Source organism: Micropterus salmoides, unplaced genomic scaffold (assembly GCF_014851395.1).
Source record: "Micropterus salmoides isolate LMB-PRFRI ecotype aquatic unplaced genomic scaffold, ASM1485139v1 Ms_hic_scaffold_6, whole genome shotgun sequence".
NCBI classification, from domain to species: domain Eukaryota; kingdom Metazoa; phylum Chordata; class Actinopteri; order Centrarchiformes; family Centrarchidae; genus Micropterus; species Micropterus salmoides.
The window spans coordinates 27,538,418-27,566,230 of NW_024044348.1; the positions used below are offsets into that span (position 1 = coordinate 27,538,418).

General features: G+C 39.4%; 1 protein-coding gene across 1 annotated transcript in view; it reads left to right on the forward strand.

Moving 5' to 3' along the window:
* The window catches only part of LOC119889793 (transmembrane protein 266-like), a 48,319-nt gene that overhangs the window by 15,705 nt on the left and 4,801 nt on the right, over window positions 1-27,813 (forward strand). Inside the window, exons 4-8 of the mRNA XM_038700614.1 lie at window positions 18,717-18,871; window positions 21,031-21,104; window positions 22,338-22,394; window positions 23,030-23,168; window positions 26,720-26,835. Of these exons, the coding sequence (XP_038556542.1) occupies window positions 18,717-18,871; window positions 21,031-21,104; window positions 22,338-22,394; window positions 23,030-23,168; window positions 26,720-26,835 (541 nt within the window). The remainder of the gene's footprint in view (window positions 1-18,716; window positions 18,872-21,030; window positions 21,105-22,337; window positions 22,395-23,029; window positions 23,169-26,719; window positions 26,836-27,813) is intronic.

Consider the following 27,813-nt stretch of genomic DNA (forward strand, 5'->3'; position numbering starts at 1 on the left):
CCAAATTGTTCTACATCTGCAAATGAATAGCCTACCTTTGAAAATAACTTCTTGTCAGTGCACCACATAAAGTTGTTGCACATGCCAGAGACATTATAATACTGGAATATGATGAGACTTTAACAAATTGTGTGAAATGAGATGATTGGAAGAGTTTTTCTTAGTCAATTTTTCAGTCTGCTTATATTGGAAGTGTCAATCTCACACAACCAACCATAAGTGACAGACATCGTCTGGTGTGTTTTTTTTGTTGTTTCCGTTCAGTTACTTTGATACCTAATTTTGACATGTTCAGGCTATTGTTCTCTTACGCTCTTTGGTCTGGCATGCATCATCAAAAACCTTATACAAGGTGAGATGTAAATTAATTTAAAATATATAATTACTGTGGCATCATCTGGTTCAAAACGAGTTATTAGATACATTTAATTTTGTGTGTGGATATTGTGAGAAATTGGTATACACTAATGTCAAGGATTTTTGTTAAAGAGAAAGTACTAACATACATAATGTGAAAAATGGTTCAGAGTAAAAAAGCTTGCTGAAACAATTTAGTATTCAGAGCTTGTCATCTGCACCCTGAGGTGATTACATTGGCCAAAACAAGAGCCATTCATTCTTACCGGTCCCATCTAAACACACAGCTCTGCTATCCAGATGTCCACCTATGAAATTCTCCAAATAGCCATGTCTTGAAGTCATGTATTGAAGACCCGAGTGATGCGATGCAAACTTCACTGCACATCTCACTGCTCACCAGAGATGCTCACAAGTCTTTGAGCTAGAGTCCAAGTCAGGTCTCAAGTCACTCGTGGTTATAATGAATGTTGTCTCACCTGCTGCGTTCAAACCAGGCTGCTTATAAAACTGCATAGCAACAAGGGATTCTGTAACTGTAACCTGTTTTTCACTTACAGAGCACAAGCATGTAATGCGCAATGCAATTAATGACAGCTTATTAACTCCTGTAAGTCAACACATCCCCAGACTCTCAAACCCAGTGTACCGTAAACTAAATAAAACCGTAACGTTGCATAATCAACAATAAACCTGTAACCTGTTTTTCACTGAAACTGCGTTCACACCGAAAGCGAATTTAATATTCACCTCGCTTTACTCGCGCGAGTTTGACCGCTGGACATTTCGAGTGTTCACACACGCGCGTTTTAAGCGAATAAACACAGCCCGTCGATACTACAGCTATGTGAACCCAAAGTAAACCCTTTGCTGTGATTTAATTGCAATAAACGGATCAAACTGATGACGAAATAACTACAATATGATGCCGTTTTGTTAGACATATGAATTCATGCTTTGTCAGGTCTGTCAGCAAGTCAGCAGGACGACAACTTTTAAAATACGTGTTTTCTGAATGGAGTTCGGATCAATCAGGGCTATGCTATGCTAACCTGTTCACAGTAAAGTACAACAGCAGCTGGAATAAAGTTACAGACACACATTTTCTAAACTCACCAGGTAGTTCAACTTCCTCGCTTTCCAACTTTGTCCGATTTTTATATAAAAATGAAGTAGTAATCCAGAAGAACTCTGGTGCCATCCGACGCTATCAACAACAGTGGAACCGGATGTGCACGGAAGCTAGCTGCCAAGAAGCGCGGGTGAAGATAAATCAAGTTGCAATTCCAAAAACTAAAGTAAAAAGCTAATTTAATAAAAGCAGTTAACTCTTACCTATACTACTGTAAGTCAACACACCCCGCAGACTCTCAATCCCAGTGTAACGTTAACTGAATAAAACTGTAACGTTACATGATCAACAATGAACCTGTTTGCAGCCAACGTTGATAATGAACGTGATGGCAGCCCGCGGGACATAAATGATTACATTAATTGACTACCACAAGTTTGGCATGTAAACAAACACTTAGGCTATATTTCTTTTCAACATCTAAAGTTAGCGAACAACAGTCGGAGTTAACCTCTTGTAACGTTAGGTTGTAGCAAAAGCAAGAAGCAAGCTAACGTTAGATGGCCAATGCTGAGCTAAACATATTTACTAACCTGTTTGCGTTCAGCGCTTCTTTGTTTGCGCCTTGTTGTATGAAGTTTTAAAGCTAAAGTTTATGATGAACGGCGCAGCAGCTGCCGCTGTTTGTTGTCCTGTTTCACGTGTGTAGGTTATAGTTAACGCAGCGAGGGGAATTATAGCAAGCTCATCAGACGTTTCCTAAAAATAAACAATGTTCACCAGTCCCGCACCTCGAGTCCGAGTTTAGTCTGAAGTCTTCTGAGGACCGGTCTCAAGTCTGAAGTCACTGTGTGTGCGACTTAAGTGCGACTGGAGTCCGAGTCTCAAACTCGAGTCCCCATCTCTGCTGCTCACTGCTCACTCTTAACCCCTGTCAGCAGTATGATACGATGTGAGTCATTTATTGCAGACATAAGAAGAAACCAAGGGATTACATGTTAAAGTGAAAACAGTTATTTCCAACATGGTTTCTCAAGATGTTGTAATACCAGAGGAGTTGCAGTGACAGGGTTCAGAAGAAGCTCAGAGACACAGCAGGTGCACAGCTTGTATTGATCTCTTGTAGATGGAAGTGGTCAAGAAGTGGACATGCATCACATATGGATGGTGAACCATATACCTTTAATGAGACAAATATCACGGGAGCTATACTAGAACTGTCTAATGAATAAATGGAAAGATGTTTAATACCTTTTCCTCTGTTGGAATCTCACTGTGGTGTACTTTGAAAGTTGTACAGAACACATGCCTGCACTGAAAACACTGAAGAAAGATCATGTTGACCACAGATTATAACATTTACACCACCACTGGTATGCAGCTCATCATCATGACCAAGAAGTAAGTGTGGAAGAGCCGCGACTTCCTCGAGAGACTTCACTGCTCTGATCTGTTACTGAGTGTGGCCTGTCATATCAGTCCTCTGAAGTGTCTGCACACATTGCACTTTTTTTTCTACTGAGTTGCATTATGGTGAATGTAGGTTTCCCAAATGTAAGTTTAACATATTAACATATGTCAACATGTTTTTGACATGAACAATGTAGACCCTGTTCAGAAGACCATGATGGCTATTATATGGTGGCACCAGAACCTGAAGCTGTTATTTAAAGTTTTTACACACACACACAAAAACACACACTCACTTACACTTGCAGAAATGTCATATAGTATGCATGATTATCATCCATCATGTATTAAGTCTCCTTCCCCAAGTCCTTGACTTGCTGTCCCCGTTGCTCAGCATTACGTCCATTTATCATTAAGTGACAACCTCTGGGGTTGTCCAGTGCCCATAAGTTAACTGAGATCAATTCATCATTTCAGACTAAATATCCGCCTTCCTCCCCTGCTGGCTGACAATAGGACCCTTTATTGTAAGTGACATTTTGCTGTGCATGAGCCAGAAGCCGATAATATCACACTCTTAATTTCTTACAAGTCTTTTGTTCTATCTAACTTTACATGCCGTCACATCAAATTATGTTATTGGGTCTCACATTGCTGATCAAAAGCAGGCTGTTTCAGGTTGAACTGCAACACACTTCCAGTTCTATGTCTTTAATATAATACTGTCTATTGTTTGAAGTCATTTAAACCCTACAAATTGTTGTAGATAGTTTTTGACTGATTTGTAATTCTTGCATTTTTCCTCTGACTGGGACTTCTGTTTGGGTGAATGGTTTGGATGAGGAACTTTTACGGCCTTCATTAAACCATGCACATATGGGACTCAAGGCTTAATTAATTAGGTGTCATAAACTTCAAGATTATTATTTTAGAAGTTGAAGATTGTTATAAAGTACCATGATGTAAAGCAAGAAAGATGCAGACAACATAAATAAAAAAGAGAAAATACTGTAACAATCACTTTAGAGATGAGCATCCGCACAGGCATTTCAGTTGGGCACGTTAAACTTGTGACCTGCTGCTGATCATGGTCCTTGTTTTTTCCGTTGTAACATGATTGTGTCAAATGCTGGTATGGCATATGGATATGAGGTCACATCACAGCTGTCCTTTTGATTAGTCACAACATTAACAGTTTTTTTTTCTCTGTGCAAAGCCTGCTCCCTGTCCAGTCTTTCCATTCTGTCCAGCAACTGTGACTCAAACCTGGCTCTTTGCACAAGTTCTCACTAGGATGCACATAAACACCATAAGCTGTAGTACAGGGTCCAACACACACACACACACACACACACACACACACACGCCAAGTCCATATACAATCGTCCAAGTACTCCGTTTGACACCAAATCAGGTCTCACTCCATTGGTTCCCTTCACTTAGCCAGTTATGGTCAGAAACAGATGGATTTCACAGACGCACCATCAACAGTAGGAGGTGCCGACACTCACACCACGCTCGTATTGCAACCGCTACAACCCCCGTGTGTCCTATTTCAAATCAGGTTCAGTGATGGCATGTATTTCCATCCCTATGCATAATAGATAGATGTGTCTATGTTTACTGTGATTGTTCACACTGTCTTGGGCTGGTGTTTGTCGGGGAAACATTTGGTGTACAGTGATGAATTATGCATGCAGCCTTTTCTATTGTAGCTCAACCTGTGAAATACCTGTAAGGCTGCTCGAGCTAAGAAGTGACCAATAACTGGGTCACAGGCCTGCTGTTGCTGAGTGATCAAAAAAACGACACTACCAATATGTTCAAATGAGCTCGGGTTCGAGAGCAAGAGACTAAAGTTCTCCTTCTGGTCCCGAGGCTGCAAATCTGTAAGAACCCCTGCTGTTAAAAGCTCTAACAAAAGATTTACCAGTCACTGTGGTGAAGGTTATTTTACCAGTGAGCTCAATTTACTCAAACTGTGCTTAGTGTGATGGGGTCACTATTTCATATTCAAGTCATTAGTGCGGAATGTCTGCCTGTACAAATGCTGCCAGTGGGAGTTGTAAAAGTCATCATTCTTTCTTTTAACTTTAATGAAATTCCATTTAAATCCACCAGGCATGAACTCCAGTAGTGTGTGCGTTACATCTCCACTATACCTTAAACGCTATACTAATCCCTCACATTAATCACTATTACCAGGCATTGTGTCTGGCCTTATATTGGAAAGTTTCATTAGGATGTTCCTATACCTCTTGCTTTGTGATAATAGAGACGAAATATCTGTTTATAGGTCTCGCATCACATCAGGTGTTTTTGCTAACCTGTGAGATTTTTAGACAGAATACAGTGAAGTAGTGCAAATCAGCACTGAAAGAGAAAAACTGAGAATCTCCTCTGACATTAAGGCCACGTCATTAGAATCAGTGAGATGTAGCGAGATAGCGTCTCACTGAATGTGTCAGTCAGCCTGCTGCCCTCCAGGACCCAATCCTATTTTATTTCTGCGGTTTTCAGCACCGCTGGGCCTTCGGTGATTACGCCTGTGCCTCCGTCTCCTCATTACCTTATTGATCTACCTCTCAAATAGACAGCGTCTATTAGCCTCCTTTAATGACATTCACGAGCACCACGCCCGTGCACCATCATCATGTTTTACGGCCGTCTCCTGCGGCAGTGGGCGGGTTTCTTAAGTCAGCGCTTTGACATCAACTACCTGTGAGTTGACTTTGTTGGGACATAACAGTATGCAAGCACCATCAGGCCTGTTTCTGTATTTGCCTTCAGAATGCTGATAGGAAAAGCTGGAGTGCATCACGCAGAGAGGGTGACTGCTAAACTCACCTTTAGGGAAATGGGGCAGAGGAAATGAACCTTTTTTATGGGCGCGTGGAGTGATGAAGTGAAGTTGAGAGAAGGCAAGACAGCGGCAGTGGGACAGCAATCTACACCAATCAAAATCAAAATGTATGTGGGAGAGGAATCTGTTGACTGCTCCACTGATTTTACCTGGGAAAGCTGATTGCCCCGCCACCACCACCACCCACCCCACACACTCCTCTGCTCCCAGTCAGCATTAGCTGGCTCATTGGCTTTCTAAGACAGTGAAGGAGCGTCCTGAAGAAAGCTGTGCATGGGAAATGTTCAGGCATGCTCTGTAGTGATGTTTGGCAAAACGAGACCATGCGCTCCTAAAAGTGAGAATGTCACAACCGCGGTAGAGGTGTTTCATCAACATGGTGACTGCTCATTGGTTGAGGGGTGGAAATTATTTTGACCAGTAGTTTGGGAGTGTCTCGCTGTCAGCAAAACTTTCTCATCTACTCATTCCAGAAAGAAAGTAGGTGTAAATGAAAAATATGCAAACTTAACGCATATATTTTCTGTTGTAATGTGTTAATGGTTTATGTCAAATGTAATTTACCAGCTTGTCGTGTTCTTTAAAGTTATGGAACTAATCAGTTTTGTTGGCAAGTCCCTGAAATTAACCCTCCCCCCGCTGCCCAAAACATACAGACAATTCACAGCCTGATTTTTTCCTTTACAGATTAGATGCTAAATGAACAGAGCTTTGTGTTATTATGGTTTGCCTATATACTCTAAGATTGCACGGTGTTTCATCGCAGGAAGCAAGCTGAGGGGATTAATCAAAAGAAAAGGCTCCTGTGACAAGCTGCCACTGTGTGATGAAGCACCTACTGTCAGCCATGTTTGCATATCATAGTCTGTAGCATTGTGAAGGTGGAGCTGACCTTACTGCTATCTCTCGTATAGTGTGCTGCCCTCACTTCACATGACGGCAAAGTAGTCACTCACACACAACCCCTCTTCTCTCTCCCGCTCTCTCTTTCTCTCTCACAGAAGCACACACACATATATTTGTGTATGCATGAACAGAAACTGAACACATATAGTATTTATACGCTTAGAGAGAGAGAGAGAGAGTGAGGGGGGGGGGGGGGGGGGGGGGGGGGGGAAGGCCAGGCCTGAAAAGCTTTCTCACTGCACTACATAGTGGTTGTTAATCTAATCCTCTGTAATCATGGTTCACTTCATATTCCAGTTAAACTGCGCTGTCACATCTCATTAGGAACAATAGTGTTCCTTCATTGATGCCTCTGCACATTTAGATAGGATCTTCTTTCTCTCGCTTTCACCACCTTCCAACATATTTCTGTATTCCTCCTGATTTTTCTATTTGTTCTTTGCTTCTCTTATTTCTCCAGTTTCTTACTCTTTTCTTTTCACACTCACTGTCTCATATGTTTCTGCCCTCAATTTCACACAAAGTATGCCTTCTCATAGTGAATACTAATCTACACTGTCCTGTTAACTAAGCTAAATGCCAAGATGCAGCCCATGTTTTCTTATCACTGTAAATCATGGCGTACACACTTGTCAGCGCATCTCACTGACCGAAACTACTAGAGGCACCTTCGCAAGCCTTCAGGAGCCTCCGCGTTCATAGTCCTGTGGTGATGGTGAAGAAAGGTGGACAGGTTGGAGATTTCCAACACCCGTTTACTGTATTGTTGCCTAACACAGTGTTCCTATCAGGCGAGACGTGGGCGACATTGTGGGAGGTGGTTGTTCTAGCTAGCATCAGGGGGCAGTTGCAGTGTTAGCAGTTTTGGCGTCATGGTAAGTGGAGTGTAGTTATTAATAGAGTTGGGCCCATCCATCTTCCTGTCTAGGAAAAATGCTGGGAGGACCAAGGTGGTGTGGGCTTGTGTTCAGCACTTTCATAGCCGCCTACTCTCCCCCTAGTCATCAAGCTGCTTTTGTTTGTTTGCTCACTTTTTTTTTTAGGTTGAAGGGTTTTTGGTGCATTTCAGCTTGTATTTGTGTAGGCTGCTGCTGCTGGTGAAAAAAATCCTGGGTGTAACAAAGAATGTCAGGGAGATTTGAAGGGCCTGGCCTTATCTGTGGCTTTCATTGAAGGTTTAAACTGGCAATTAAATAGTCACTAGTGGCATGTGGGCCAATCACAAAAATGATTCAAAATCTTTAAATAGAGTTCCATACTAATACAAATATCTAACAGAAGGCATGTCTTGCTGAGTTTTGAAAGTTTATTTTGTAAGTTAGGAATTGTAACATGGAAATGAACTAAACCCTAAACAACCAAATTGAATAATTCGACAGGTAACACTTTTCTTAACGTTAACTCTGTTTACAGGACAAGAGTATGATGCTGACAATGTGTCATGTCGTTTGGGCATTTACCTTGTCTTATTATTGTGCAAGGTCAAGGGATAACACCTGGATATAAGCGTGCAGGTGTAAAAAAATCTTAAGACCCCCCACCCTCCTCTGCCATTAGAAGCGCACACCTGAGCAGTGGAATAATGTCACCTCCCATCCCAGTGATTGGTGTATGGTTGCCAGACTCGGAGACAGAAGCATATGTTGCTGATATGGCTGTTCCAAATGTGCAAGGTGTCCAGGGTTAGTTACCAACACCAGATGGTTCATATAAATCTGTAGTGAGCAATGGGGGAAAAGAAGAAAAAACAAGTGCTCCTACCCTTTGCCACCCACCAGCTTTATGCCAAGGGTCCAAATGTTCCATTTTGGAAAGAACTATTGGTCCATTTGCAAGTTTTAGAAAGTGGTTAAATAAGGAAAATAAACATGGCCACATGATCACAGTCATGTCTGGATAGGTGTAGCGGGTATGGTTCTGAGACTTTTGTAACTAAATGTTGGCATTTTTGCATAGCAGGGACATTTAAAGCATGCCACAAATTACATTTTGTCTTTATTTGGCCCAAAGTGTATCAACTTGCCAGATAATTTGAAGATGTGAGGTCAATGTATTAATGCAAACATTAATATTACTGTTTGCATCTACCTGCCCAAGGACCACAGACAACAGATTTGTGCAACCATTTACTGTGGGTCTATTACTGCATTTTTACTTTACAGGCTGCTACTTTGTTGGGGGGGGGGGATATAAGTTAAATGTTGAAGTACTACTTTTTGAAATAATGCATTCTCTGAAGGACCTCACCTGGTCGAGCCAATTTGGCCTGATTTAATTACAGTGCACAGGAAGTTGTCTAAGACAGCGACCAGAGAGTGACGGGCCTCCCTGTTATCTCCCAGGCTTCTTAATTCCTCTGCCACAGGGAGGGCTGCTGGCCTATGTAGTTTAGAAACTAAATGTTCATTTTCAAATAGATGTTTTCTTGTCTGTCTTAGGGCAAATTGACATGGATAAAGCTTTTGCATCAGAGATTCCCCAAATTGTGAAAAATGAATATAGTGCTTTTATTTTACGATTTCGATAACAATATGCGTTCAGATTATGTAATTTACTCCCCCCCACCACACACTACTCTTCTTTCTATAAATACACCAATAGTTAAGCAGCCCATTAGACCTAAAACTAAAACACTATTTTAGAATTATTTGATTGATATATATATTCAGACATATATTGGTAGTTTTGATTCCCTAAATCCACAAACATAGCGTTAAAAAGGAGGTGCAGAGTGGTTAATTTTCATGTCAGACATGACACCTATTAGTTTTAAAAAGACAATTTACCAAAAACACATAAAATGTAGCGGAAAGCTTTTGCGTGTGAACTAGCAGTGCTTGACGATGGGGTTTAACTGTATTTTATTTGTGGAGCTCAAAGTAGCTAAAACAGTCAGAACTCACAAACATTTTCAGCTTCTGTGAAATATAGATACCATTTATAATGAAATTCTAAATAGATTTGTAGTGCAAGGTAATTCATCACAGTACCGCCGACCATGCATCCGCTGAGAAAACTAAAACCCATGTTAATTTAGCTTTGTTCACTTAGGAATATTTGAACATCTTGTTTTGAAACCAAAACACATACTCATTAGTCTTTCTTGTCCATGAAGTCAAAATACAGTTTTTTTTGCTGCAACTGAAATGAGCTCCACCGTGGCTTCTCTCTCAGATCAATTCACTTCTGTCGCTTCACCTTAGATCTGTATAACTTACTGTACACTTATATAGGCTGATTCTCATGGGCTGCACACATATGAATGCACACATAAGGTATACACACACAGGATACAGAATACACCCGTGCAGACACTCACACACACTCACACACACACACTGACCTTCCTGTCCCCTTGTAATATACAAATGAAGACCAGTTCATTGTGTTGTGTGGACAAGGAACTGCTCACAGTGAACTTAAGCCTTTAGCTGCACGTTAAATATAATCTATATCGTGTCTTTTTGGTAGTGTGTATGTAACATCACGTGATGACTTTCAGCTTCATTCATCAGGATTCATCAGGATTGAAGCAATTTTGACCATAACATTACCACTTACTTCTTTCGACTTCACTGTGCTGTGAGAAGTAGCTACAAGTACTACATGTTATCATGTATGTGTGTATATGCATATATACACACATACCTGACACCGGTCACAAGGAGTGGCCAATTAGATTCCTGTGCCACCTCTGGCCCTCTGAATGAGACGTGTTCAAAATGTGCCTCTGTGCTTTCTAGTTTCATTTTTGGAGTATCAATTAGCCATGTAAACTGTAGTTTACACAGGCATTCTCACTAGGATTTTGATCAGATTAAAAAAAACTCTGGGTCCAGAAGATTGATAACAGCTACAATTAAACTGTAGATTGCCTTCTATATTCTAAGCTGTGTTATCATCTTTTTTTAACCAGCTACAGTACTGCAGTATGTAGTACAAGACCAGCTATTGTTGCTAGCAGGACTTGGAGTGAAACTAAGAAGCTGTTATGTAATGTTCACACAAACTATTTGAAAAAAAAATTGTTTGCCTAAAATCATTGTTGATGTAAGAAGGTAAATACTGTATAGTAATAATTCACTTGTCATATTTCTTTTTAGCTATTGCCCGAGTGAATGTTTCAAAAAAAACAAAAGCTGCTCTATCTATGAGCAGAATTCTGTACCTTGGAGATTTATATCTTGACTCCAGGGTCAGTAATTTAGTTCTTTGGTTCTTTTTCTACTGAAAGTGCTGCAGGAGTTTTTCAGGGCTTGCCTCTTCCCTGCTGATGTGTTGTGATCAATCGTGCACAGGCATTAGTAATGGGGGACCTTTCAAATGTAAAATTAATTACCTGCAATCCGGCAGCATCAGGGAAACTCAGCATGTATTTTATGCATAGTGGTACTCCCTCTTTTCCCACACTTGCTTTAGCATGACACATTTTGTATGTGTGTGTTTGTGAGTGTGTGCTTTGCTTGTTTTAAATGTGGAGCTTGCTGGAGACTCATTTGTTTTCAAGGGGAGGACAGGATGTTGCGTGTCTGGTGTCTGCTTTGTCAGGTGAGGCTGAATTGTCATCAGCAGACTGTGATTTTGCTCGAAAGGACTTGTAATCCTTCCCTCAGGAAGAAGAGAGTCTTCTTGCACCTGTCCCTTCTCTTCTTTGCTGTTAAAACTGCTTCTTCACAGCATGTTATTTGGCTGTATTTATAATGATCTTACAAAGACAAGTTGTGGGCCTTGTGCTTTAAAGCCATTTCTAGGAGCGCTGGCTGTAGGAGGTTCTGAACACAAATGACCAAACAAAAATAGTCTTTACTGCAAGTCAATAACACAAACAACTAAAACTGAAGGGTAATAATCTGTACCCATGTTCATGATGTCTTTTAGTATCTTGTAATGGTGTAAATTAGTTTCATCCACTGGGGTCACATTTCTCGCGCAGCAACACAACATAAAAGGTGTTGAGATGATCTCACTGAACATTCACAATCGCACCTCTCATCCTAGGAACGGTTGTCATCACCAGTTTCAAAGCACCCCAGGTGATTAGCCAATAATAGAACTCAAGTAAAAAAAAACCTTATGAGTTGTGAGTAAAAGTGAAAAAAATAAAACAATAATAAAAAGATAAAATTTTGCCCCAATTCAGGACACACAAGTCATTGCACTCGATTGAATGTCAGTTCTAAGAAATATGTTATTTTGTATTTTGACAAAACAGAGTGATCAATCCATCTGTTTATTATAAATCATCAAAGTACTCTGCAGCAAGTTGTGCTTTTTTATATTACATTACATTACATTACATTACATTTATTCATTTACCTGATGCTTTTTTCCAAAGCAACTTACAATTGCTATATATGTCTGAGGTCACACAACTCTGGAGCAACTAGGAGTAAAGTGTCTTGCTCAGGGACACATTAGTGGATGTGCTGCTATGGGAATCAAATCTGGGTGCTTATCTACTGCACCATCGCCACGCCTATTTTTCCAATTGTTTGGACATATACAATACTACATATTAATAACCAGAAATTAAGCCCATGAATAAATGTTTTTAAATGTTTTCATAGCCACCATTTATTTTGAACCAAATTAAAAGTGCAGGTTTATTTGAGTATTTAAGATAAAATCACAATTGTTTCCATAATATACACAATGTGCAGCCTTGATATACCATTTAAAATACTGTAATGTTGCTTACTTGGTTTTTTCACTGTGCTCTACAGCTTGAAGAATTAATAAAGGTGTGTGTGTTTGAATCCACTGGTTGGCTTTGTTGTGTGAAGCTTAGGGGTTTCAGTGGACTATAATCATCTAAAAGAGTGGTAACAAGCAATAAAGAAAATACTACCTTGTGAGTGAGTTAGAAAATTTGACAACTCTTTCACAAAGAGTAGACATTAAAAGTATAATTTTAGGTTTTTCATCATCAAATTATAATAATACAATAATACTTGCAGCTTCCAGAGCTAAAAATATGGTCTAATCTTAATATTATGTGCATTTCTAAAATGTCCTTGAAGTTGTTGGTAATGAACAAATAGGGCAAGAGTAAAGGTAAAATAGAATAATTATGAGAAGTAGAAATAGTAATAGCATAATATTTTCCAGTGAGGAAATGGACCGTATGCACACTATTTGAGCAAAACAACTTATTCTCTATTGTTGTCTATTGGACTAAGTATGAATGAATGTTTAAGCAATATAACCCCATTCACTGCAGTGGAGTACTTTATCTGATGAGACCATCAGGTGCTGTGAGTCTGACAGTCTCAGTGTTTGGTGGCCAACTCGACATGCTGGTATCGATTACTTTGCCTGATTTAATCTCCCTCCTCTGTTTCCCTGTCCAGCTCCACTCAGTCTCACCGGCAGTGGGAAATAGTGACAGCTATATCAACCTGTTCACCACACACTGGCAGCAAAAAGGATGTAAAGAAAGAAAGAAAAAGAGAGAAAGAGAGAATGCAGGAGAGATATATACAGAAATGTAGAGAGAAAGAAAATGAAGTAAGACTATTTGCACTCCATGTTTGTGTCCAACATTTGACACAATGACAGCAAAATAAATGTAATTTTCTAAAAAATCAATATTAGGTTGTGAAAAATGCCAATGTGAAAATCCATAAAGCCAAAGTGAGTTTGAAAACAAGCAGTTTGAGAGGTGACCTTGTCCAATATATGTGCTTGTCTACTAGTGACTTGGTCCAGGTGGTTCTGTCAGGCCGTCAGGGCTGAGCAGGTCAGAGAAACAACATTTGCTACTGTTCTGTTGCTTTAATAAGACTCATTAATATACTGCATGTGTCACCAGCAGTGTCTGACTGTGTCCCCTCTGGGCTGGGCTAGTTTTGGCATGACATGAAGTAAGGACACACACACTGAATTTAGCCTATTTGTCTAATGTATCAAAGCTGAGTCTTCACACTGCCTGTGAACTCACCATCCCTCATTCATCTGTGTGTGTGTGTGTGTGTGTGTGTGTGTGAGCGTGTGTGATGCATAGGTTACTGGAAACTTACAGGATTATTTGCTTATTGACTCATTTTAATTTGCCCAGGATGCTGCATTTTGGTAAACAAGGGAGATGCTGGTTACTAGGTGTTGTGCTTAAAATTAATGTTTTGGGGAATTTGTACTTTTTTCTCATAAGTTATAAATGATATAAAACATAAATAAATAAAACATATAATGACTCATACAAACTCATGAATGCCTTTCCAAGTCTGTCTGGACTTTAAAGACATGCTGTAAATTGAGATTATTCTTTTTAGCAAAATTTCTAGGATGTTGATTTGATCCAGCTCCACTCAAACACCTTCTATGCCAATAGAATAGTTTTTGGGGAAATACGCTAGTTCATTTTCTTATTGAGACTTCGATGGGAAGACGGATACCACTCTTGTGTCTGTTTTCTAAATATGAAGCTATAGCCAGTGGCCCGTTAGTTTAGCTCAGCATAAACATTGGAAAGAAGGTAAAATAGCTAGCCATGCTCTCATAAAAAGTAAAACAAAATCTGCCCACCAGCTACTCTAAAACTCACTTCTACAAAAAATAGTCCAGCACGTAACACATACCCAACATGCCCAAGCTGTTTCCAGTCTATGTGCTAACCCACATTAGCCATCTGCTGGGAGTAGCTTCATGTAGTATAGATATGAGAATGGTATCCATAATCTCATCTCACGGCAAGGAAGCAAATAAGATATTTCCCAAAATGTCGCAATAGTGCTTTAACGCTTTCTCTGTCTTTTTTTATTTTTCAAAAAATTTGACAATATTTCTCCAGGGAGTGCAGTTATAGACAGTGGCAGCTCCGGGATAAATCTGACAGGTCCGACCGTTTGTTGGACAACAGTAACTAAGGGGGCGTGGCTTAGAAAAGGGTCAATAACCTCAAAGTGGACTTTCCCTTTAAGTATTGTAATCAGTGGTGTTCATTGTGGCTGCACTATGACATGATTCCTAGAACCATTAAATCCTGAAGAGACTGTACCCTTATAAAGTTTGTGAGAAGAGTATTTGACTTTTACTTCCTTTTACTACTCTCACTCATGGAGTTTTGTTGTTTTGGTAATTTTTTCTTATTTTTTTCTTCCCTGCAGCAGTTGAATGAAGCGTGAAATCATTTGATATAAGATGCACTTTGATGGACTATCTAATCATATGGTGGAAGTTTGCTAAACCATAACCTCTTGAAATTGAGGTTCTTTGAACCAGTGAAATGTTTGGATTACTCATATGCATGGATTTTGTTTTTTCTTCTTTCTTTCTTTTTTGTTCAGCAAAAAATTAAAATAAAACATATTCCAAAACTGCCTACAGTCTTACTTGCACTAAGATGACTCAACAAGGAAATACCATTGTTTTGTGAGAGCCATTTTTAGAATATATTCAGTAACAGTTTTGAATATTAAATATTTTATGTTCATGCAATCAGATCTGATAAAAAGGGTTTGATTCAATTAGACTCTACTGTATGATTATTTTTTTTTTTTTTGGTGGTTGACTTGTACAAATCCCAAGAGCCTCATGGATGCAGGTGGAAAGGGTGAATGAGAAACTCCTCACCTTCAACCACTGTCAAGGTGACCAAATTCCAACTGCTCTGGTGGAGCGGCTCAGTAGCAGTCAGTGAATATTTCAGTGAAAAGCAATGGATAGCTGAAGGAAGTCATTCACTCAGCTCCATACCAAGTGCTCTTACATTGTTGCTGAAGAATGTATAAATGAATTGGGGAGACAATTAGGTATGGTTGTAACACTTTTTGCTTCAGCAACTATAACTCACTGAATTTTGTAGCCAGGGTTCTCAACCCTTTATACAAAGTACCTAAATTTGTTCACTACAAATGGCACCAATTCAGTCCTCTTTAAGAATATCACAGACCTTGTGAGTTGATGTCCAATGCATTGTGTTCCCTTGTGACAACCTACCCGCTACCAGGGAACTGTACAGGCAGCACTTCTCACAAGCTGCCCGTACGGTTCTTTGCCCTCTCCACCGGCAGAGACGGAGTATGGAAAAGATCGACATGTTAATGGGAAGTACTGGTCACAGAGCTGACAAATGAATGCTGGTAACCCTTCAGTGCAAGCTTGGTGGGCCCAGACTGCAAATAGCATTCATAGAATAGCAAATCAAGAAATTCCCTAGTAGTATGTATAGAGGATGGTTGTAACACTTTTTAAAGACATACAACCTACCCCACTCCTGTCAGCCATTGTTTAGCTAGCTGTATTAGCATAGTGGTTTGAAATGAGAAAGGAAAAATGCATCACAAGATTTTATCTGTAATAGTATAGATACTAAACAAAATATGGTCTTGGTCAAAAAATTTACTGTCTGACCTAAAAAATAATTTTTTCTCTACATATTCTGATTGTAACTGTTTCCAGACTTGATAATCACCATACCTGATCGAGGAGGAAGTAGGTAAATACTAAAATGATCACATAACTCCTATCTTATCTCTAATTGGTGGAATTGGTGTTGTTACAACTCTACCCATGTTACAACCATACCCGGTCTCCCCTACAACATTTCTTCAGATAATTCGTTTCACCATATCAGATGTATGCAAAATATTACAAAATATGCTTTTGGTATCTTTTACTATTAACAAAACTTTTAATCAGTCACTTTTCTATTTTGTACCAGACCTACCGGGTAAATAGTATTAATTAGTATTTGTGTGTGTGTGTGTGTGTGTATACGTACAGTGATTTTATATAAAGTGTGTAGGTTGGTATGTAGGCTGGTTCCCAGTATGGCAGGATACCTGGCATCCACAGAGTCTCGCCAAGATGCTGGTGGAGCAGATACTACACCATCTGGAGCTCGCACATTTGTGCCACCCCACCCAAAGCCAAGAAGATGATTGCTATCAGCATGATTACGCCTTTATTAGATTAGCTGTGCATTGTTTACAGGCTTGTGGCTCTGCCCGTGCCAGCCTTGAACAAATACTTTTCTCTGAAAAACGAATGGGAGGGTGGAGGAATCATCTCAACAACTGCTGAAAACATTTCCCTTATTGCTACATAAATGTCCTAGATAATTTTAGAAATTCAGAGTTTTATACCAACAATCCTCCACAATCTATGCATAACATGACAAACCTGTATTTGGTTGTCGTACTTGTAACCTTAAACACAGAAAGTGGTAGGATTTTGTCTAGTTACAACGCTGGTGTTTAAGTTACAACCCCGGAATTTAAGGCACTGTCAATAGAACTATGCTAAAAATGTCATAACGATGAGTTTTCATTAGGTTGTATTTTTTGGGTGTTTCCATATTCAATTAAGGTAGATTAAACATTGATCTGTTGTGGAGGTTGTGTGAATATTCAAGTGTTCTCCTCGATCAAATGGTCAAAGTACCAATATATAAGTAAAAAAGATGCATGTGTGGCTTCTTCCACTGACTGAGCAGAAGTTAATATGTCAGAGATGAGGAGGTGAGACAGAAAAAAAAGGCTACCCAGCAACAGAATTGAATCAATTACAGTAAATCCTCTGGGTCTGTTGTGTAGTAATGTGGTTATACTGGGAGCCAGCCAAGAAATCCTCTACCCCACATCATCCTATGTACAATACAGAGTTTTTACATGATCTGCTGTAGAATGAAATTGCTATATTTCATCCAAATACCATACAATCTGTCATTTCATCACTTAGTTTTTTTTTTTAAAGGAATCTGTTTTGGGATGTAGTAGTTACACAGCAAACATGAAGAAGGTAAAAATAGGACTTTTTTTATAGCTTAATTTATATCATCCCATTCAAATACAGCTCTTAGAAAACTCATTTCAAGGATAGAATGTGTCTTCATCCAACACTTTTAAAGTGAGAACCTGAAGTGGTTTAATAGGCTATAACTGGTATTAAAACAGATAAAATATCCAAATTCTTCCATAATGAATGCAGCATAATCAGTTTTGAAGCCACAGTAAAAACTGAGCCATTTTGTCACCATTGCAGCTCATATTAGCACCACGCCAAGGAATGAAGACATGATCAGAGGAGAGAAATGCTCTGCCAACGTCTGTCTCGTCCATGCCAGTGCATGGGGAGAAGGGAAAGGTACTGGGCAGAGCCAACTTTCCACTCCAGCTGGAGAGCTGGTGAGAGGCATTGTTTCTCTCATGTCCTACTGTCAGCCCTTGTAGTAGCTAGTCTGTAAGACTAGCCACTATTTCAAAATAGCATTGAGTCATATTGCCAGACATTTTAATGGCCTAAATGCTGGATTCTTACAGTACCTAGCAAAAGCATATTATCTGAGTTAAAGGCCTGATTTTCCATCAGACAGGAGACTGTGAGTTTCTTGCTAATGTGGTTAATGTTTCATTGAAAATACTTATTCCAATGATAAACAATATGATATGCAGATGTGAATTTCATTCAAACTTTTTGTATCTCATGCTTTAACTTGTGTCTCAAGCCCCTGATTTTGCTGAACTTGAAATCCTTCCATATAAGCAACATCCTCTACAGTGACTCCCTTCATTGCTATGTAAAACGGAGTCCATCAATATTCCAGTCACACCTCCGGCTGATGGTCAAGTCACTAGTTCACAGAGCTTCACTGTCCCTTTCTCTACTCTGTCAATGCCGTCTCTGACCACACTTCCTATCCCTTTGCTCTGGCCACCAGCACCAAACTTTGCTTGGATGAAACAGACATCACCTTTCATGAGTGCACAATACCACCCCCTGTTGGCCATGTCAGGGAGTTCAGATACCAAACCACTGAGATATTGTTCAGCATTGCACTCAGACTGGAAATTGATGCAAGCAAATATTCATCCATTAGTCAACAATGTCAGTTTAAATATGCTGTGCAGGAATATAATTAAGTATTAATTAAGTATCACATCTCAGTATGTGACTGTCAGTGTATTTGCCTTTGTTATACTTTGTTTAAAGGCAACATTTGACCTCAAATACCTGCTTCATATATGATACCTTAATATTGTTTTGCCTCACTCTCTTTTGTGTATTATGTACTATAGAAATTCAATAAAATAACGTATACGGATAAAAATCTATTTAATATTTAAAAAAAATAACAACAACCACATTTATTGTGTTTACTCTCTCCAGGTCCAACTGGCTAAAGCCCTGCTGCGGCCGCCGTGTGGCCCTGTGGCAGGTCTGTCTGCTCAGCGCTGGCTTCAACTGTATCCTGGTGGCCTGTGTCATCCTGGTGGTGCTTTTCCTGTCTTTGGAGCTGCTCATAGACACCAAACTCCTACAATGTAAATAATGTGCATGGCTACTTATTTATTTCCCCTATTTTAACATTCTTTTTTTTTAATCAAGGGACGGTTTGCTGAACATGCATATTCTTCTCCAGCAATACACTGTGTGACATTCATTAAACACCTGGGAGGCATCCAGTGCAACACACAGGAGTAGCTCCACTGGAGCAGTGGAGAGTTAAATGCTGTATTGTCCTTGAGCAGCCATCACTGGTGGAGGAAGTATTCAGATCCTACTAATTAATAGCATGCTGTAAAAACAGACCATTACAAGTCCTGCACTGAAAATATTACTTAAGTAAAAACATTCAATGCAGATGTACGCCCTACCAGATACTACACCCATTTACTCAACTATTATACTTAAATACAGATTTGAGGAACTTGCACTTGAGTATTTTCATTTTATATTACTTCTACTCATTTTGATCTTCTGCAGTTTGTTTTGAGTGATGCCCTGTGTCTTCAGAAATGGTCCTTAAACAGGTTATGGCATCCATTTTATACCAACAATCCTCCACAATCTATGCATATCATAACACTATAGTTATCGGTTACTTTTCAGATGAAGAATTTACATGAAAACTATAAATATGATAACTTAATTTTTATTTTGTGATGTTTCAGACATCTAGGAGTTAGCACGTCTACCTGATGCCCAAAGAGGTGAACGTGTCCAATATTTAACAAAAAAGCTAACTTAAGTTAAAAGTCAGAAAAAAATTGTTGTGGACTCAAGGTGCACTCCATACACACAACATGCCTCACACTCACCAATCTCCACCAAACACAACCCTCTCAATTTGGCGGCCTATTTAAGATGCATAATCTTCCATCTCTCCCTCTACTCAGTCATGCCATTGCTGCCCTGTATCAGCATTGCTGCCTGTTGTTTCAGCCCCCAGGGTTTGATATATTACCTCATCCATCCAATATTTCATGTGAATTGTTTGACTGTAATTATATAATGTCACCTTTGATTTATCTTGTGACCCATTTTGGGGAGTCCCTGACCCCTGGGTTAGGAATCACTGGATTAAACTGTACCTAAAGAATATAGTCTTGCTATGATCGTAAAATGCTACTCACACATTTTTGTACCAGTTTCAGTATTATAAATCTAATAATGTCATATTATATAATAGCTTATTAGTCACAGGGGAGAACAAGGGATTCAGTTGTTACGAAGTATTTTTACATTGTTGTACTGAGTACTTCTTCCACTACTGACCTTGTGTGTATAAATGTAGGTGGATATGGGACCCTAAATTGTCTGTGAATTTGACAGTATATGAATGAATGTACTGAATACTGTGACAACAACATGCCTAGACATTTACACACTAAAATAATTTTGTCCCTCATTATATTTCACTGCAGAAGGTAAACATTCATGTCTGAAGGTCCATTACTTCTAAGTCTTGGAAACCATCATAACACTCATGTGATTTAATGGTCATGTATAGGCTTTTGTCCACTCTTTCCATCACCGCTGTTTGTGTAGTCTTGCCAGTCAAAAAGGAGCTGAGCTGGTGGTGCTGGATGGTAAATGGTTGTGATGGAGGGTGATGGAGAAAGGTGATAATGAACCAAGTCTCTTGTCAATGGCAGTAGGCACACATCCCCATTGATTACTGGCCAGCATCCAGCTCTGACGATACCTGCGTCTCGCTGCAGGGACTGCAGACCTCTAGTCACTTCAGATCTATTGTAAGCTAATGCTGTGTTTGCTGCCAGTCCTGCAAGACAAATAGAGGAGTGGGCAATAAGATGTGTGTGAGTGAAAGAGTGTACAGAGAGATTAGTGGCGTAGGACATGTGTAGATAGCACTGTGGATTAATTGATGGACTCTTAGATATAGAAAAAACTCAACATGCTGATGGATAGATTCATTGTCAAGGAGAGGAGCAGTGGGAGGAGTGATATGGGTAAAAATATAAATTGAGGCAGGACTGCAGAAATAAGGTTTTCTTTGTATTAGACTTTGTTGAAATCTGAATGTAAAGAATTGCATTTCAACAGAATAGCAGGACACATGCTTTTACAAGACACAATTTGGGATACACAAAGGAAATGCTTTTTATTTCTATTTCTTGAATTAATTTTCTTGTGTGCTTCTCTTGGTTAACATTTGACCCATTCCATTTCTTAACAGTTTCCAATGCTTTCCAATTTGCCAGCATTATCCATTGGATCAGCCTTATCATCCTGTCACTCTTCTTTTCAGAGGTAAGACATGTATATTGTTGTCCATTAAAAATTATTTGCGGTACCACCATTGATAAAAATCTTTCCTCACATAGTTCTTCACTGTTTTTCTATCTTCATTATCGTCAATTTTCATCTAGTCAAGGTTTGGCTTTAGCCTCAGAAAAGCTACCTTAAGGCTCGGTGGACGGTAAAATGTCATTTGAACTATCATTGTAATTAGTTTTAATAACATTTGAGCCATTGCTTGACAAAATAATGTCTTATCATCACTCTGGCATTGTGAAAAACAAAATGGAGAGGGAAGAATTTGGCCCACAGGCCTCCACCCCAGTGCAAACCAATTACCCTGACAGCCTCAGCCCCAGTGTCCTCAAGCAAACATTAATTACAAGAGAGCCAGCAGGAGCAATAATTACAGCTGAACTTAATGAGCAGTGGGGATGGGGTTACAGTGATACGATCCATCCAAACACCTTGCCCACTGACATCACAGAAGAAGAGTCTTCTGGGAATGGTGTTAGACTAGCATATCAACAGCTGGCTGCTCTGCACCAATCAGAAACAGGATTCTAACATGTGGGCGGAGTCCTTGCACTTTTCAATTGACACCAGCAGTGTTGTCCAACATGCGCTCCAGATGATGCATTAGCAGGACCGCTTGTACATGACACCCCATGCTAATTGAAATGTAAATCAATGGCCCTGCTCAACAAAGGGTCCCACAACCAGCAGCATTTATAGCTACACAATGTAGAATTTGACAGGTGCTTGGTGTTGTGTAGTCCTTTTGTAGTTCAAAGATCAAGATTAGGGAATAGATTTGCCACAAATATAATAACTTTGTTAAAGAGCTGTAAGTGCTTTTAAAGGACTGTTCTTTGTGATGTGTCAAAGGTAAATCAGTGATATTGTTCTGTAAGCATGTATTTAGTATTTAGTATCTGCAACATATTTTACACTAATGAAATACAGTTATTTGTTTTATGTTGGGCTACTTTTAAGGTCTCTAGCGACACATATAACATTCTAGCTTTATTATTATTCTCTTTGAAAAAAAAAAGGTATTTGATGAAGAAAACTGTACTGCACAGGCCTCCTCTCAGTTTTTAGTCTATGCTCACACATCTTGACAAAGGTTGTTGGATGTGATGACAACTCAAAAGACTAAGAATATCACAAGAGCTTTTTATATGTATGAGCATACTCATCAGTCTATTTTAATGCTTTCATTTATCTCTCTGTCTGTCTTAGACTGTCTTCAGGATTGTAGTGCTTGGGATCTGGGACTACATAGAGAACAAAGTTGAGGTTAGTGCTGCTGTGTTTATTGGCAGATCTTGGTTACCAGTTTTAAATTTTTGTCAGTGTCAGATATTATTGTCAATTTGGTCACCTGTTCCAATATTATATATCTATATTTTCTTTTTCCCCCAGAGTTTACACAACAACAGTAGAATATAATATAATACTCTTATTCGATACCACTCTCATGTCTGTATGCTCATTACGAAGCTACAGTGGCGCAGCCGGTTAATTTAGCTTAGCACATAGACTGGAAACACGGGGAACAGTTAGCCTGGCTGTGTCCAAAGTTCCACCTACAAGCACCTTTAAAGCTCACTAATTAACACGTTATATCATGTTTGTTTAATCTGCTAATAAAAGGAGAAAATCAGCTGCTGGGGGGAGCTCAGAATAGCACAGGCTTATGAGTGGTTCCAACCTTCTCCGACTCTCTGCAATAAACTGAATGAGTGAATAAGACATTTCCCACTATTCCTTTTAAGCAGCCTATTGTGCATGCATATATGAATAAAATTTGCACGGAGCCCTAGCCTATAAGGTCAGGGCTGTAGGGTTTGGCAGGGTACTGCCAGGGACCTATGGTACACAATTTGCACATATAAAATTTTGTATGTATGTATGTATGCGTGATCCCTTAGGTGTTTGATGGTGCTGTCATCGTGCTGTCGCTGGCCCCCATGGTGGCCTCCACAGTGGCCAACGGGCCCAGCAGCCCCTGGGATGCCATCAGCCTCATCATCACTCTGCGCATCTGGAGGGTCAAGAGGATCATTGATGGTGAGGCAGGCAAAAACCTTGTGTCCATCAAAGCTGTCTCCTTAAGTGGCCTGCACTATATGTAAGACCGATTAATTTTGTAGAGCAACTCAAGGAAATACCCAATCTTTCTTAAGGATTACACAGATGCATAAAAGTCAGCTTGCCTTGAAAGAGCTAAATGACCCCATTCTCTCCATGATTATACAAATTATTTACTATTCAGAGCAATATAGGTATTGATCATCTCTCATGGTAAATTGCTGCCACTCTGCTACTCTAACTTGTATTGATTGTAAGGGCCCGGTTAAGTAGATTCAGAGAAGCCATAATGAATATAGTGGTTGTTCTCCCGTATGCTAATGGGGACTGGTTCGATATCTGTTCGGAGGTCACCCTCACCACGGGCCTCTGACTGCATACAGGATCAGCTGCAGTGAGACAGTGGACGACTAAAGGGTTGTTTTCTCTAATATATCCCCTTAAAGGAATCCAGTCTTTCTTATTAATTTAGATTTATAGAAATAGAAATGTTTAAATTCTTTTTATATACTGTTTTTGTAAATACAGGAAGGTTTCTAAGTACAACTTTCTATCTTGATTTATTTCAGGATGGGTTTGGACCACTCTTAATCATACATGAGTACATTAATTTAAATAATCAAACATATTGAACTAAAAGGGACACATCATAATGACATGATTTATAATTTCAGGAATCAATACAATACAGCTTTCAACACTGATTTTCTATGGTGAAACATGTTCAGCAGGAGAGTGCTTCTTAACATGCAGCTGCAGTGTTGGTTTCCAGGGAATGAACTCTTGATTTTCCTGCTGCACACCTCGACCTGCTGGGTTTGATATTTGTGAGTGATTGAGTTTCCTTGTTAGCCAGGCGGCAACACACCTCTGAGGAGGAAAAAATCACCCTCAAACCAATAAACGTACAGCTGAAGGACCGGCTCGGTTATCGTAGGAGAGGAATTGAGTCTCTTGCAGATTTATCTTGATGTATAATAGTGGCAATGTTAGTGTCAGTCTGATGGGAATGGAATTACAGAGGAGGAAACTGCAGCAGAATTTGCAGGATTTACAGTACTAGCAGAACGGTATGTCAGATGGGAAATATCAACCTCTCAAACATGTAGAAAATAGGTGATCCAAAAATAAAAGAAATACTGAATCTTTATTTTACTGAATGTATATTAAAACCATTTGCTGCAAAATGAAATAGGCAGATGTGTTTGCTTTGTTTACGTTAACCAAAACACAGAGAGGTACCCTAACTTGCAAAATAAGCCTAGGATGAAGTATTTTCTTTTCTTTTAAATGCCTTGAATGTCTTTCTTTCCATCTTCTGCAGTCAGTGATCTTAATGGTGTATAAATAAATTTGACAATGAAACCGATACTTTTGCAGGCTGTAATAATGGCAACACTTCAAGCATTGCAATTTCACCACAGTCACTGTATTTGCCAACTTTAAATAGTGAATGAATAAATGATGATAAGGTGATTTACAAAAAAGCACAATAACCATGGAACTAAAATAGATCCTTGCAAAGTTAAAAATGCTGAGAAACAGCGTTTTGTGGGTTGTGAGCAGTGAAACACTTGACTCCAGGTGAGAGGAGAGAGTGGAGCAGGGCACTGTGTTAGCCTTTATGATGTTCATTTGCGGTGTGAATTACACTGTTATGCATGTGCAGCCAGCAGCTGTCAGTAAAGCTGTAACACACACACACACACACACACACACACACTGGTCATGCAATTAACACTGTATACAAACTGACACAGATACAATACACAGGAGAACAAATGTAGTATTTTTACACATTGTGTGGCTCAGTAATGAACCTATGATTGAGCTTTTCATGCCTGTTTGAATTCTGACTTGACTGACCCCTCCTGCCCTCCCCACTTTTGCGATGTGTGTGTGTACCAACATGACTATAAATAGGTACAAGGAGCATGTGGCGATGACTGCGTGCTTTGTTCTGTCCCCCTCAGTACCAGAAAGGCTGTTTCATTCTCCTCCTAGCTTTGACGAAGCCTGAGTCTCATAATAGTGCAGATCCACAATCACAAGAAAAACAATGATAGGACGAGTATAAGTACTGATTTTATTTCACCTCTTTATGTTGCCCATAGCAAAATTCCCCATCAGGATACATAGTATTTCCATATATGAAATGGTGTGGCTAGCTTACTAATGCGATCAAAGAGAGGTGTGAGGGACTGATTGTCTGCCACCTGTGTCGACAACAGGTATCTAAATTTACGCTCGCTATCCTTTTTTTTAGGTACTTCTTCCCATCCTGTGCCAGAAAGTGTGTCATGTATAAATAAAATGTGCAGTCAGATTGTAGAAGAGGTGGGGTTACTGATTGATCAAGACGTGATTCAAGTGTTTCATGCATCAGTTCCAGCACGGCTTGGGCACATTATATACTCCTATACGTTACCACCAGGAATCATTTAATAAATAAACACAAAATAAAGTAATAAATTAATAAACAACCAATCTGCAGCAGTTGTGTGTGAAGAAAAAGACTGGTGAATGATGATATAGAGAGTTGATGAAATCGATGAGAGAGGTCACAGGAAAAAAAAGCTAGAGTGATTCAAGTCTGGCCAAAGTATGCTGGCAACACTTCAGTAAAATGCTGTAGTAGGAAGAAGGTCATGTCAGACAAACTACTCGTATATCACTGAATGTTGAAGACAGTGCCATCCAGTAACAAAATGATGAAGCTCAGGTGGCCCCATGACCACCAAGACTAGACAACTAGAACAATTTCCATATTAGTACACAAGTAGCGGTTGAGCAGCATTTGAATGCAGCATAGTGTGCCAAAATGTTTTTGACCAGGTAGATCTCTTTATGTCCTATAAGCCTATACGGCTCTTTGTTTTTGGTTTCCAAAAGAGACTTTTAATGTCTGATCTTGAGAGATGTCTCTGTATTATAGCTTTTGTAGAAATAGATTTTCCACCAGTTTTTTTGTTTCCAAGATATCAAATCACTACACAGATACATTCTCAAATTTAACATTGAGCCCTGTCCATCTTGTATCCCTATGACACCACCATCGCTCTATTAACTAAAGACACTTATAAGACTGTGACTTTAGTTCATCCAGATGTTGTATACATATGTCAACAGAGTGTTGCGGTGGAATGGGATGTTTGCACTATATATCTGGGCTGAAAATATACTTGTGAAACCTTCAAGTCAGCATGAAACAAGATCCCTGTGGAACATTTTCATCACCCTGCTAAATTCGTTTTAGTACAGGTATAGTGTTCCTAGTAACCAGTAATTAATGAGGTTTGCGTATGATGACAGACATATATGGAGCAAAGGACAAATGGTCCACTGACACTGACCTTTGACCTCGATGTATTTCACCATAATTACCATAACCAGCTGTCTTTCCTAAGAAAGTTTTTTTCTCTTATTAAGTCTTGATGTATCTTAACACACCTGGCCATAATTTTCAAACCATTTAATTACATAGTTTGGTGATCTAAACACTGCCTCTCTTGTTTTTGCTTCCATGTTAGCTTACGTGCTACAAGTCAAAGTAGAGATGGAATTGGAGATCCAGCAGTGTGAGAAGACCAAGGCTGTGAGAGAGGAGCAGCTGGAGCGTCTCACTCAGATCTGCCAGGAACAGGCTGTGAGTGCCCAAACACCTTAGACTGAGGAGGAGAAACACAAATCAACACACAACAAACTGTCTACAGCCTCAGTTCTTCATGATGGTCGAAACTACTACCAAACTTTTACAGCCAGATTTTACCCCAAGGAATGGGTGTATAGTACTTAAAAGACAGAAACTGATCAGAATACAACTTTAAAATCAGCTTAGACATTTTCACACACAATTACTGTGGTCATATATTGTGTGTCAGTTGTAAAAGTGTTCCAATTCAATTATAGACGTTTCTCACTCACTGCTTTACAGTCAATTTATAGTCATATAACCATCTTGAACAGTCTGTAGATTTGTCATGGCAAATTGGTTTACTTCACTAATTGTATGTTAAAGGCCACACAAGTCCACATTACACTTGGCCATGTAGGAAACTGTCAGTTCATCTGCCACCAGAAGAGGGCAGCAATACCTCACAAACGTCTCCAGTCTTTCCACACATTTCATGATTCCTCAGATCACACACACTGACGATCCCATACAGGAAAATGCAGACTACAGAAAATATTGATATAGACTTAACCTTCAGTTGACCATTGAAGTTCATGTCTGAGACCAGACATATGTACTGAATAGACATATACAGAATCACATAATGAAAAGATGATCAGATCCTTCCATATTCTTGTTCAATTTGCTCTTAATAAATTTAGGGAGTAGTTTTCCCATAGCATGCTGCATAATATATTTTACACCACAAATTGTGTAAATCATAAACACTGATTGCTATCAGTTTATGTGACATTGTGTTGAAATATATGCAGATCACTTTTCTCTCCCTCCCTTGCTCTCTAACCTTTTCACCTCATCCTGTATCTTTGTCCCTCTGTCTTTCTTTGTTCTCTTTCTTCCTTCCTTCCACGTTTCCCTCTCCTCTTGCTTTCCTCTTTTCTTTCCTGCCCTCTCAATTTATTTTCCATCTCTGTCTTCTTCACTCATCCT